The 14,924-nt window shown below is 42.2% G+C and overlaps 1 protein-coding gene across 4 annotated transcripts in view; it reads left to right on the top strand.

Moving 5' to 3' along the window:
- Window positions 1–14,924, top strand: part of kdm5a (lysine demethylase 5A) — a 107,939-nt gene that overhangs the window by 76,911 nt on the left and 16,104 nt on the right. For 2 of the 4 annotated variants that reach the window (XM_058986483.1, XM_058986482.1), the window contains exons 24-26: window positions 4,621–4,764; window positions 7,131–7,293; window positions 12,867–13,087. In XM_058986483.1, the coding sequence (XP_058842466.1) occupies window positions 4,621–4,764; window positions 7,131–7,293; window positions 12,867–13,087 (528 nt within the window). Of the gene's footprint in view, window positions 1–4,620; window positions 4,765–7,118; window positions 7,294–12,866; window positions 13,088–14,924 lie in introns of all 4 variants that reach the window. The other 2 variants (XM_058986481.1, XM_034926462.2) reach the window with 1 other exon arrangement.

Below are 14,924 nucleotides of genomic sequence, written 5' to 3'. Positions count from 1 at the left end.
CCCCTACAAGAATTAATTTTAACACAATGTTTATTAACACAGTGCCACCCTACACAAGTTAAAAAAAAAAAAAAAAAAGCAACTGTAGGTAATGTCAGTTTTGAAAAGATTGAATAAACTATTTGAATTTGAGTTTTATGATGATGATGTTATCAGGTTACAAAACAGTACTGTATCAGTTTTGAATTGGTTACCAACTAATCACTATCGTTGTTAAACAAGTGTTCTTTTAAGCAAAGTTCCTGTTCCTTTAGGCAAAGCATTTACATTGGGAAAATTCTGTTTCACCACAAGGTTGTTCCCTAAGCTGAAGTGTTTTCCTAAGAGGTGTTCTTATATGCGGAGACTGCTGTATACCATTTGTATACAGTGCTAAGTCAGCTCTAAATAAAGCATAATGTGTAAAACTATAATAAAAATATATATAGAACTTTCAATGCAATAGTAAATAGGTATTTAGTACAGCATCATACTCACCATTTCTAAGAAGAAAAAAAAGCACCTACTCAATTTAATCACATAGCTGAGCTTATTGATGATATTTAAGCAGATAATCCAATTTCCAAAGAAAGTTTTTTGGATCAGTTAACCCTTTCTTATGCTGTGGATTGTGGGACGCTGAAGACTAATGGTGGTTCTTTATTTTTTGCAGTGACTTTTTCACAAAATAAATCTGGATGTAATTGGACTTGGACCCTAGTTGTCGCCTAGTTTTTCTTATTGTTACACTGACTTTTATAGTATAATAATGACGACAAGCTACTCTACGTTGAAGATAGGAAATTGTATTCTTGTTTTGATTATATCCAAAAATAGCAAAAAAGAAATGCTTGATGTAGTTTTAATGTTTGTACATGTTGAAGCTACAGTTATTTACTTTGTGACAATATTGGACTCGGCTTTCGCCAAGACAATGAGATAAAAATGAGTAGTGGTGGTGGTGGGGACCAATCAAGACGCAGCTTCACTGGATTTCTGATTGGCCAGGTGTTAATGGCTTAAGTGTACACACAACGGTGGCGCTGCTGGCTCCAGGGATCAACCAAAGTGCGGACTCGTCAGCACGGCAACTGTCTAATGGGATGGGTGGGACACTTTTTTCAGGGGTCATCAGGTGGGCACCTCCCGTCTGGTGCGCACAACACCATCCCAGCATCCCAGCACCACTCCCCTCGAGCCCCACCCAGCCCAGCCCAGTTTACTTACCTTAGCCAGGCAATGCAATGGAGGGTAAGTGTGTTGCCTTGATTTACCTGTAGGCTCCATGTTATACTTTTGACACTTAACGCCAGGGCTGTGTCTTCACTGCACGGAGGTTCTTTCAGCTTCTAGCGCATTCCAGTTTTATTTGTTATCTTTGCTATGTCTTTTTTATAATATGCACTAGGGATTCACTTTAAAATTAAATTAACTGAAGAAACTATACTAAAAGAAACAAGTAAACTTCGGCAGAGATCGGGGTGGTGATCTGAAAGAGCTTTCAATAAACTGCTGGTGTTTCCTCCCTTGTTTTTCACTTCTTTAAAACACTTTAGACATGTTGGCTGTCCGCCTTCAACCAGAGCGCTGTTGTCATCTGGCTGAGATCTAAAGTCGTTCCACACCAAGCTTCTTTCTCTGGCATTCGCCATGACTGCTGCAGTAATTTAAATTTTCCCAGAGCGTGCAGGGTAGTTATATGGGTCTACTTAAATCACGCTAAATTTACGTATTTTTCGCGGGTAGGTTATGGAATAAAATTAGGATTTTGTGGACATGTTTAAACATTAAATAAACCTAAGTAGATAATATTTCAGAGCACTATAAATGCCTAAAAATAGTGGTACTTTCTTCCTTATTAAAACATAGTGCTGCAATTTGTTAAAGGCAAGCATGCAACATCCCTCAGCAGTTGCTGCCGACATTCTCTGTCTCTGTGGTGTGAAGACTTGCACATACATTGAGACTGCACGTTCTGCATCCACTGAATTGGTTGGAAGTGTAAGGCAAAGAAAGCTTTGCCAAGTTATACAGATGTGGAAATCGATTAGAAACAGTTCCAAAACTCAGTTACCCAAGGGCATCTGGCATACTTTAATAAAGGCAATATGTGCGGCATGTTCGTTGTCATGTTATTTGTAGTACTGATTTTAACTTGTCTGCAACTGACAGGAATATTTTTTGTCTGCGCTGACTTACCAGTTTGTTTTCTGAAAGCTGTTTATTTTACGCTCTGTTCAGCAGCCTTTGTAGTAGCCCTTCGTTTAATGTGTGATTCTGAAGCTAAATAGCGATCGATCATATTTTCTCCGAAGACACATTACAAGATGTGCAAAACAATTGCCTCCATCTGCATGTGCAGTTTCTTTTAGAAATATCTAGACACGATCAATCACCGAAATATACTTTTTTTTTGCTTTGTTGTCCATTTCTGGCATTTTACCTCCAATGGTGAAAACTAGATTTTATCAACCTAAATCAAAACAATGCAGCACTGACTTTGTCCCACCCCCTACTGTACAGTACAGGTCACAGAAAAAAGCCAGTACAGACGCAGTGATAGGCTGATTTAAAACATATTTTATTTTTTTGCCTACAGAAGGAAGATGTGTATTTTGCATCACTTGCGTTGTGCAGTAGTTTATTTAAACAAGTGTTTTTTTTTGTTTGTTTTTTTCTCTCCTTACTTGTCCGGTATGCATTGGCCCCTAAAAGAGGTGATTTTCACTATGACCCCTCAATTTCCCAATTTCCGAGAAATCGCGATTTCGGTAGACTATATCTAGCTATTTATTTCACGGCGATGAATACATTAATAATGGCCTAAGTAATCACACACACAAAATTCAATGAAACTCTGACACATGCACATATCTCAAAATAATGCAAAATTCAGCACAACACGCAACACTTTATGGATGGCCAATAGTGCCAAAGTTAATGCAGCATGCAAATTGTGTTTAGTACCTAAACCCCAATCATTGTAATGAAATGGATAAATAATAAATGTGTGTGTGTGGTGTTTGCCCACGAGACTGACAATGACTGGTATGTATCTTAATGTAAAGTAAACTTGATTATACTGCGTTTGTATTTTAGCAGTATTAGCAAGCCTTCTGTATGAGAATTGTTTTTTAAATCCCACGATATTGCAATATGGAAGTTATTATCGATATGGAACAATACCGATATCATTTCAAAATATCGATATTGGTGCCCATCACTAAAGAAATGAGACCTTGAACCAGAAGTCCCATTTAATGTTATCTTAAGCAGTGCAGGGAGAGAGATGACAAAGGGAGGGAGGTGTTGCATTAAACTTAAATCTAGCCTTGCTTTTCATTAAAGTGGAGTTTATTTTAAACCTAAATATTTTTCAAAAATATTTAAACAAAATCTACGTGCCCTATATTGTGTTTGAAGTCTTTGAACTTGATGTGTTTTTTCTCTCACTGAGGTAGTTAATAGCCGACCTGTATACTGCTTGTTGCTATGTGAAGTATGCAGAGGAATGTAGTGTTAAGAACTGATACAGGGACGGTGAAAACAGTGTGTGGAATGCATCACAGCGCGTTTATATCAGAAGATTACGGTGTTTCTGTTTTCATGTGTGTTGATTTAAAACTCTTAACACTAAAGTAACAGTTCTAATTAGGCATACAATGTAGTGAATACATAACACATGACAGAGAAGAAAGCAGCGCTACAAATACAGAATATGTTACTTTCCACAACTGTGGTTTATTAAGATAATGGAAATGACATAAGGAATGTGGATTAGTGCTTCAAAGTGAAAAGGAACACATCAATGTTCTTAGGGCAGCAGTGTGGTGTAGTGGTTAGGGCTCTGGACTCTTGACCAGAGGGTCGTGGGTTCAATCCCAGGTGGGGGACACTGCTGCTGTACCCTTGAGTAAAGTACTTTACCTAGATTGCTCCAGTGAAAACCCAAATGTATAAATGGGTAATTGTATGTGAAAAATGTGATCTCTTGTAACAATTGTAAGTCGCCCTGGATAAGGGCGTCTGCTAATAAATAAATAATAATAATATGCCTTTTTATTGATAGATATATTGACGGATGTTAACAGTTAAAATATACTCTCCTCGGGTTTGTTTTAAATGTAGTGCTGGATGCTACAAAGCATATTTTTCATGTTTTGTCTTGAGACATTGCTGAGCACAGTTCTCACAATGAAACCAGCTGCTAGGAGACTTTCGGAAAGGAAACACTCCCTCTCGCAGGCCAATGCTTGAGGGATGGATTGAAACAAAACACCCACCCTCGCATTTCAGATATTCTGATAGTACACTCTGGTTTTGACTTCCATATTCTTTAGCAGGTACTTGTGTGTTGCAATGCATTGGCTTGCAAGCTGCAGAAATAATGTGAAACTAATTCCAGGTTTAATGTGTGGAAAGTGAAATATGTTGCAGCTTGTTTTAGCTGTGTGGTCTTAAAATAAAGTTGCTAAATTAAGTGATAGATACACTATTTTATGGAAATAGTGCAGTAGAGAGGCACAGCTAAATACATTGTATCTTCCTTTTAGTTATTAGATACTCTGTCTAAAGGAATTCAGAACAGTTTATATTTTGAACACAAGGGGGCTCCAGTCTCATCTTGTCTGTTTTCTCCAGGGACACCTGCATACGTTCCAGCAGTCTGGCTTCAGTCGGGTCATGGGAGGAGTTGCCACGTCTCCGAGGCAGTCTGTGGATTACGATGACGAGGAGACAGATTCGGACGAAGACATCCGCGAGACATACAGATACGACATGAAGGTGCTTCTCTTTATTGCGTTTTAGCCACCTGCTGAAGAAGCGCTATGAATTTTTTAAAAACATTGTAGTGTCAGCATGTGGCTTGAAGTACATTATATGAGAGACCTTAAAGATGTGCCCACGTCACCAGAGTGTTTGCCAGCAGCTGACATAATCTGTATCACAACAGTAGTAGCAGAGCAGAGATGCCAGCTGCTACAATCTGACCCAGTGGAGGCTCCTTAAGGGAGGCAGTGCCTCCTCAAAATTTCAAAGTGAAAAAAAATTGTGTAGCCTTATAATATTATAATGTTCAATAAAACAAACAGTCTAAAATGTAAGAGAAAAATGACATTTTAACATAAACCCTAGACTCAGAGGAGGCAGTCCTCCGTTATAAACTCCTATCTGCTATAACCACAGTACTAGTACTAGCAATGGCATGCGACGTAGTCAGATCCCTGGTTTTAATTGGAGGAGCCACTCACACCTCCCGCCCCCTGCTGAAGCACTGTGTACTGAGTATGTGTAAATTGTTGAGTAATGGAAAACGCATCATTCAGTTTCACAACCAATTTTCTGCAGGAGATTTTAAAGAGACCAGAAAATAAAGAAATCTATTATAACGGTAGGAACATTGTAAAAACGCAATATATTTAAACACAGCTGTTTTACAGTCTTATTAGCCCTTGGTGTCTGTCGTGTGCAGACATTTTTAAGGTATAATACAGCAAGTATGTTGTGTTCAAGCAATTAGGCTTTTTTAAAAAAGAAATACAGTATGTAATGCAGGGGTGTGCACTTCATATCTCCCAACACCAAGGACAATAAGATTTGTGTGAGGGACAACAAGTTTTGCTGTTATACTTTGCCTGTTGGACAAATAATTTGTATTTTTTTTTTTTCCTATGTTTGTTCTGTTGCTAGAAAGACACTCCGGGTATATTTCTAGAGAGCCACACAAGTTTTGAAAACTGAATTGCGGAAGTCTAGCACCTACACACAAACATTTTAAAAGTGTTTACGTCCCACCCCTATCACTTCTGATTGGCTAGCTGATCTACGATGGTTACAAAGAAACCCAGAAATGACTGCCAAGCGAGCCTCTGTCAAGGCACGGACTAATCCTTTAATCTTTAATACATGAACCTGGCATTTTAAATGCAGCAATCCAGTAAAGTTTAAAAAATAAATAAATACCATAGTTGCCCAGGGCATGAAGTTAAGGTCACGAAGGGCAAGGCAATGTTGCCTCTGTTGGGCGTTGCATGTCACATCGCATTGTGGCATTAGTGTATTGTTACACCCCTAATGAGCATGTTATCTCCCTATGCCATTTAAATGTAACTTAAGATAGATTGAACGTCAAATGTAATTTACTGTTCAATTTTGTGTTGATGTGATATTTTACCGTTTTAAGTAGCTATTCATAAGATCATCACATTTCAAAAATGGGCTTTTCAGGTAACAGCATATTTGATGTAAAAGCACCTTTTAACCCTTAGCGGTCCATTTATTCAGCGCGTCAGGCGCATCAAGTCCAATTTATTTTCACACATGCAGTTTATTTTAGACGCGCTGTTTAAAATTTTTTTTTTTCACAGTAAAACAGGTTTAAGTGACCAACTATAATATTTTTAGCACTACAATAATCTAAGACTAAATGTAGCACAGTGTTGGCGACAGTCTTTATTTCCGTAGCTCTTGACCGCTGAGGTGCTGAACTCATGGGACGTGCTAGTTGGCATGTTTAGTTCTTGTTTTCAGTACATCTAGCATGATTTATAGTGTGTGAGCGCCATCGAGGCAGAATGTTACTGTGTTTGATTTTAATAATAAGGTTGCTTTCTATACAGAAGACAGATGGTTATCAAAGTGCAAGAAATCTTATTTTCCTATGATGCGCTTTAATTACACACTAAGTAGCGCTGCAGCGATTAATCCATTTAATCAATTATTGATTGCTGTATCTTTTTATGCTGCCTCAATAAAATATTCAGTAATTGATTGAATTGCCCTTGTGGATCCTCAAGTAGCTAGCTACCCAGAAACCCATGCTTTCCTTGTGTGTTTCTGGACTAAAGGTCTTCTGTTTTTTGTATTTTTGTGATGCGAAATGGCAGAGAAATTGGATATATTTGAAATAGTATAAGCTACTCAATTAGTAATTGTATTACTGTAATAATCTACTATGCATATGTATGTTTACTCTTGAATACTAAAGTGTTAATGCATCGATATTTGTCAATTTTATAACTAATATTAGATTAGGAAATAGCTTTTCAAACACTTAAGATGTGTCCCTTATAATGGTTAAGCGCCTGTCCTGCTAACTGTGAATTCCCCATCATGTTCTGAATCAAACCTAACCTCAGCTTACCTTTCAGGACGCAGCAAGTGTGAAGTCTTTTGGCAGCCTTGAACCAAACCTGTTCTGTGACGAGGAAATCCCCATCAAGTCAGAAGAGGTCGTGACTCACATGTGGCCGGCGACACCCTCCTTCTGTGCTGAACACGCCTACTCCTCAGCCTCCAAATCCACCACTCAAAGTAAGAGCATCACCCTTGGGGGGAAAAGACTTGGTCATTTTGGATCAGTTTGTAGGGTGGGTGTGCTGTCAGGTACAAGTGACAGACAATCCACACTCTGAAATTTACCCCAGCTGAGATCAGGTGTAGATTTTCATACTTACCTATGTATAGGGAAACCTAAGAAAAACTGACAAAGGAAAGGTAACAGTTGATGAAGCTACATTAAGTTCCCTTTCAAGTACAAAATGTATCCCTTACACAATGGATTAACCTATTACACCCGATTCAACTGAACACCTCTACCAAAGCTGCGTCGTATGCCCGTGACATCAGCACACCTGTCTCCGCCCCCAAAGGAGACAAAACTGTGTGCAGGATGGCGCTCAGTGCCATTTTCTATTCAGCCTTTTCAGCGCACGCATTCGAGAGAGTGAAATGTGCTATCTTCGACCAGAAGCAGTCAGATAATCCGGTCTTATTTTATTTCTGTTTGTTTTTTCCCCTTGGGATAAACCGCTGAGGGAAAAAATTGTTTAAATAATTGATTTGTGTTTTTTCCTGTGAGTCTGTTTTCTCTGCCTTCTGGCCAGCAGCAGCAGCAGGCTTCCCTGCTCCTGTACTCCACAGATCGGTGACAGTATTATCAATACTATCTATTCTCTCTTTCCAACTTAACCCTGGCTGGAGTTTTTAGTTTTTTACAAGCATATTGTGAATTTAAACTACGTTTAAATATATATTGTGGTTAAAACTGCTGTATTTGTGTTTCTCCCTTTTTTATTCCAGGTGCTGTGCGCGGCTTGTTGCTTAAGCAGTCGCAGCAGTCTGGGCTCAGACTTACTTGCAATCCAGTGCTCCTGGACGGGCCCTGTGTTTAGCTCTCGGGCTGCCCAACAGTTAGAGAGCTTTGCTCTGCTGCCCATGCCACAATAGCTGACAGCTTCTGCACTGCTTTGTGAAGGCTTGTCAGTGGGACAGAGCTGTAAGCAGACGCTCTTAGGTTCTTGCATTGCATCCCTGTGTTGCTGCCTTGGTCACGTGAGGTTTTCTTAGGCCATGCCAGTACCAACAGTGCACCGTGCTGTGCCTCCATGCATCGTACCAACACCGTGTACCGTACCGTGCCTCTGTGCACTGTACACGGTAATACATCGTGCACTGTACCGTACCGCACCATACATTGCATACCGTACCATGCTCCCGCGCCGTGCATCATAGTGTACTGTACAGTGCCCTCGTGCACCTTACCTTCCCATACTGTACTGTGCCCTGTGCTCTGTACCATACTGTTCATACTGTACGGTACTCCCGCACTGTGTTGCACTGTACACCGTACCGTGCATACCATACCGTATCAAACCGTACATCGTACCATATTCAATACCATGCACTGTGCCATGTTACCACCTGTGTGCATTACTACAGTCTTGCTGCAACAATGCCTGGGTTCCATTCTTGCATAACCTGCAAGAAGTCTATCCCTTCAGAGGATAAGCATGATCAATGTGTGTGGTGTCTTGGTGCTGAGCATGCTCAGCAGGCATTCCAGGATCACTCCTTTTGTGAGGCTTGTGCAGTGCTCACCAGGCGTTCGGTCGAGCACAGGCACAATTGCTTTGCAGAACCTGCTCCCTCGGCCTCCTCTCAGAGGGATATGTCTCCCTTACCGTGGCATGCGGCCTATGAAGCTCTAGCTACCTGGCTGGCTAACACACGAGCATCCTGGTGGCTCACCAGTCGACGCTTGTGCAGAGCTTGTCAGTGAATCACAGGCCCCCCCAGTGGACGTTAGAGGAGCGGAACCTGGTCACTGACCATCTGCTGCAGCTGTCCAAATACAATGGACAGTCTCTTGGGCGAGGCCTCACAGCACTGATAGCTACTTGAAGGCAGCTTTGGCTCTCGCAGGCACGAGTGCCTGATGTGGACAAGGTCTCCCTTTTGGATGCCCCGGTCACACCAGGCCATACGTTTAGTCCAGCAGTGCACAAACTTTTGCTGAGCTCCCAGAAGGCGTACAAGTCCACCAAAGAACTGGTTCGCTTGCTGACCAAAAAGGCTTCTCAAGCCAGGAAGTAAACTGCGCCTTGGCGTCCTAGGCTCAGCAGCCCCAGACTCAGCGGCCGACAGTGCCTGCAGGTCAGGGGGCGGCCAGCCACAGAGGGGGCACTGCCGCTAATGCCGCCGACCGCTTTATGCACAAAAAGCAACGGTGATGGTGATGGTGAACTTGTCAAAAAGCCAGCTGGTACCTTCCCAGACTACCATCTACCTGGGAACCTGCTTGAACTCAAGCAGCATGATCTCTGCTCTGTCAGAGGACAGAATCCAGAGGCTCCACACCTGCCTGAGACTCTTTCAGCCCTGCATGTCACGGAAGGTTGTCATCTTCCAGAGGCATCTGGTCCTGATGGCAGCAGCATCCCAGACCCTTCCATTGGGTCTTCTCCACATGCGCCCTCTCCAAGCGTGGTTCAACCGCCTGGTGAATCATCCTCTCTTCTATCAACCACATCTGCGCCTGTCGGTGCCCTGACACTGTATGGAGGCCCTCTTATGGTGGAAACAGCCAGCTCACCTGTGTCTAGGTGTGGCATTGCGCAGTATGACCAGGCGAGAAGTGATCACCACGTACGCCTCCTGCTCAGGCTGGGGCGCCATGTTGAATGAACGAGGTGTGCAAGGTGTGTGGCAGCCCCCTAGGGTGTGGCTACACAAATGTCCTGGAGCTGCAGGCAGTTTTTCTGGCCTTGCAGAGTTTCTTCCAGGAGGTGCAGGGGAGACACGTATTGATTAGGATGGACAACACCGACTCCATCAGGTAGCCCACAAAATCTTATTGTGGGCTCACAAGCACCTGCTGTCCCTGAGAGTGAGGCATCTGCCAGGAGCAGAAAACCACGCCGCAGACCTCCTATCAAGGGGAGTCCCGTGCGGCTCAGAGTGGAGGGTCCACCCTGAGGTGATGAGCCTGATTTTGGGACAGGTTCGGGAGAGCAGAGGTCGACCTCTTTGTCTCCCTGGAATCCGCTCATTGTCCCCTCTGGTTCTCCGTCCTGGGGAACGGGGGTCCGCTGGGAGTCGACGCCCTTGCACACGAGTGGCCGAGGACTCTCCTTTATGCCTATCCACCATTAGCATTGCTTCCGATGTGCCTCGAAAAAATCAGGCAGGAACGAGCCAGGGTGCTTTTAGTGGTCCTGTACTGGCCCAGGAGAACGTGGTTCTCCACGCTGGTGCAGCTATTGCGCCACCAGCCTTGGCAGTTGCCCACCCGCCGTGACCTGCTCTGGGTCTGGCCCTGAACGGCTCCGGTTCAGCCAGGAGAAAGTCAGTCATATTGACTCCAGAATGCGAGAGCTGCTTCACCACTCTCTCAGTATGGATACAAGTGGGGCGTGTTCTAAACTTGGTGTTTGGCACTTTTTTACTGTCCAGGAATGACAGTAGATTTAACTAAGAGCATATCAATTGGCATACAAAACATTTCCCATAATAATAATTTGAATGTAAGTTCCCTGTGCTCAAAGATGCATTTCAATCCCCCCACCCCGATCCTTTTACTCTATTTACTTTTTGTTAAATCCCATCTATACAAAGGACAATGCAATGCTTCAAATTGTCCTGCCAAGCAGAGTGACAGAGAAACAGAATAGATATTATTATTATTAAGGATGTGATTTTGTCACAGTAAAAATATGTAAAGATCATAGCACAGTCACGGATAAAAATAGACAATTTCACGGTATGGTCATGGAGATTTTAACTTTAAAAATATATTTATTCATGTAATATACTGTAATATTTTAGTATTTAGTATATGCAAAGTAAAATAAATAAATAAATAAATTAAAAATAAATATCTGAACACCAGAAATTTCGTTTTTTAAAACAAATGTTCCGGTTGTAAATTGAGAATTGTGTCTATTTAAACACAGCTGTGTTGTTGGTATTACAAGATGTACATTAAACTTAGAAGATTAGAAGGATCGCTCTGCATTTACAGTGTTGACAGGTTAAGCACCTAAGGGTAGGGTCCTGCAAGAGTGGGTCGGGTTCGGGTCGGAATGTTAAGTTTTTTTGAGGTTTGCGGTTCGGGTGTGGGTCAAAAAATAATTTTCAGGTCAGGCTCGGGTCTGAATTTGAATCACCAAAAATGTTTTTTGTTCTTTTCAGTGTACTCGTCTGTAGCCCTTTCCCAAATAACATACAGAAGGTAAATGTACCGGTATTTCCTGCACTAAAGCAGGAGGCGATTAGGGAGGAGTCAGCTGACTAAGCAGTGCTCTCCATTTGTTTTGCCGCTTGTTTGATACGTCACAAGATCCTTTTATCACGTCTGCTTGGTGATATTAAAAATGTCTGTGGACGTGGTGAAGCAGAAGATAACGCAGGGTTTATATCATGTAGGGGATAATACTTAGAGGTAAATCAGAATTCTTTTGGAAAATAATGAACACGTGACTGGATTTGTTGTTTGTAAAACCAGTCATTATTTTTTTTGTGAACGACAGCCAGAAAAAGGTTCAGAAGAACGACTTGAAGCAGTGAATTGTTTTTTAAAGCTGTTTCATGAAAAAAAAACAAAAAAAAAACTTCAGTTGATACATATTTTGCTGAAATGTAAGCAGGCTTGTTTATTTAGCTTTAAAGTTAATTTTGGTTTTTCTAGAATTGTTTGAAATCCCAGAAAACTAGCAACACTTAGCTACCATTATTTAATATTAATGCATGGAATAAATCAGTGATAATACCTTGTGATATTTCTAGCTGCTAGACGCATGACTTAGTTTACAGGAACATTGTGAGCTCTGATGGGCTGAATAGCTTATTCCCGTCATAAAATGTCTTATGATCTTGTAGCTTTGTAGTATTTTTTTTCTTTTTTTTTGTAGTCTTATTTCTTTATGTTAGTGATGTAGGGAGCAAGGTTTTCTACACGCTGACGCACCATCTTGTTTGGACAGAGATCAAGGAAACGTTTTGTAGCATGTTATTTACATATGTCCAGGACATCATTGTTTTCAACTCTCTCAAAGTTACAAAGATTATAAGGGAGTGGTTGAAGGTGAACATTTTAAATCTTGAGCATTAATTGTAGTTAAAGGCAAAAAAAATTCTAATACAGATTCATCGGCAAAAAAATTGTAAAATCATCACAGTGTAGTAAGGATGTTTAAAAAGTATTGAATATCAGATTCTACAGGGGTGTCTGCTGCTGTTGTTGTCATCATCGTCCTTTATCCAGCTCAACTTACAGGTGTTGCAGGGTTTCTCTGTCCGTACATCTGTCACACTCCAGAAAACGGAAACAAACCAATCAAGGGTTTAAAAAACACTAACTTGACAAAAATGAGCTTTCCCTATTGTTCAAATAAAACATTTTAAATAAATATACATCCATCCCATTGATAGTGTGGGTGGGTTTATATTTTTCTTTTTCACTGCATTGTTTCCCTGCAATGTTGATACAATCGTACAGCTGCAACAGGCATGGTGGCCACAAAGGGTCAGTAATGTACAGATAACCTGCACATTTCACTCCTTCCTCTCCAGAAATGAGATTCAGCTGTCCTCTCCCCCCTCCCCAGGTGCGAGCACTCCTCGGAAGCAGTCCCGGAAGACTCCCCTGGTCCCACGCAGCCTGGAGCCCCCTGTCCTCCAGCTGTCCCCCTGCGCCAAGGCCCAGCTGGAGGAGCTGATGATGGCGGGAGACCTCCTGGAGGTGTCTCTGGACGAGACGCAGCACATCTGGAGGATCCTACAGGCCACTCACCCTCCTTCAGAGGAGAGGGTCCTGCAGGTCATGGAGGTAAGGGATTGTGAAGCTACGCAGAGCTGGGTCAGTGATTACTTGGGAAACCTTTCATTTATTTGGTTCAGTCGGGGGAGCGGGTGCTAAAATGTCACAGCTGTGATACTTTGATACATAAAACATCTGGTCTGTCATTGCAGGGCAGCTTATCTTTCTCTGTTTTCAGTTGGGGGTCCATATTTTTATTGTTAGTATTATTTTAAAAAAGGGGTCCCCCAAATAACATTATGAAACCTTTTAAGTACTAGTGACGGAACTCTATCAAAGAGGAGACTGGTTTTTAATACTTAGTCAGCGTTTCCGCTAAGAAAAACCGCTGCCTGTTACATTGGCTGGTCACTAAATGTTTTACCAGTCACAATGCAAAACATCATTGTCATTCGTGTGACACCTGTCCTTTCTGAAAACGGTACACATACACGTAGTTATGGAGAATAAACAGGCCTATGTAAAAAAAAAAAAAAAAAAAAAAAATCCTTTCATTTGGCAGCTTTATTAAGAAAATGAAAGAGCATAGTTCATAACTATTTGTTCCCTTTCAAATACGAAATGTAACCATTCCCATATGGATATTTACCTCCTAAAGACTCAGTCACCTGAATAAGATATACCAAAGCTACTCTGCGACGGGCAGTCATGGCCTGTCCCTGAGGGCACAAAGGCACTGCGCTCACAGATCTCCGCACCATTATTCCTTTGAAGACTGACCTGACCGGAGAGCCTGGTTCACATAAGCACTTGTTGCTTCTATCTGCTATATATTTCGCATTTACTGTGTTTTTACACAAATTATATGTTATTATTATTTGTTTATTTAGCAGACGCCTTTATCCAAGGCGACTTACAGAGACTAGGGTGTGTGAACTATGCATCAGCTGCCGAGTCACTTACAATTACGTCTCACCCGAAAGACGGAGCACAAGGAGGTTAAGTGACTTGCTCAGGGTCACACAATGAGTCAGTGGCTGAGGTGGGATTTGAACCGGGGACCTCCTGGTTACAAGCCCTTTTCTTTAACCACTGGACCCCACAGCCTCCTATAAGTGATTATTAAAATAATCGCTGTAATAGTTTGTACTGACTACGCGTATTTTGTGCACTACAGCCTGTTGCTTGTTACGTCCCACTGCGGTCTTGTGCCCCGCGTGACTGTGAACTGGTACTGTACCAGTACAGAGGTTCCCGACCCGCTCTGTTCCCCACCCAGTACCGCACCGGGACTGAGGTTACCGCACCGGTACCAACCCGACCCGGTACCCTCCTGCTTATTTTATTACTCGTTTTTGCTTTTAGCACCATACAAGACATTATATTATTTATGTAATTGTTTAGTTACTGTTTTTTATTGAGAGAGTATTTTCTCTTTGTGTCTGTGCGCAGGCCTCTCTGCAATGTGGCGCTCGGCACAGGTGCTGGGCTCAGCAGCATTGCGCAGGACCGAGATACTCGCTTCGGTTGTTGTTGCTTTAAGCAATTTCAACTACAATATCTTGATGCAGTTTCAGCGACAGCTTTTTAACATCACTATGGCGAAGGCTGTAAGTCCATTCTAACAAGCAGGCTTTCCCAGTCTCATGTGTTTTACTAACTGAATGGTTTTACCAGTGGCCCTGTACGTTGTCACCCACGGTAACTGCGAAGCGGTGGACCCGTACCGTGCCGTTACCGAGGTTGCCGCACCTTTGCCCCCTCCAAAAGGTTCATTGCCCATTTCTCCAGGGGCATGGCAACTTCGTGGGCTTTATTCCAAGCTGCATCTGTCAAGGACATTCGCAGTGCAGCGGTGTGGGCTACTCCCCATACTAGGTTCAACAGACTTAATGTCGTGGATCCT

The sequence above is a fragment of the Acipenser ruthenus genome, chromosome 14 (genome assembly GCF_902713425.1).
Source record: "Acipenser ruthenus chromosome 14, fAciRut3.2 maternal haplotype, whole genome shotgun sequence".
NCBI lineage: Eukaryota > Metazoa > Chordata > Actinopteri > Acipenseriformes > Acipenseridae > Acipenser > Acipenser ruthenus.
Note: the sequence above shows the minus strand (reverse complement) of the source record. Positions and strands in the feature narration are given on the sequence as shown.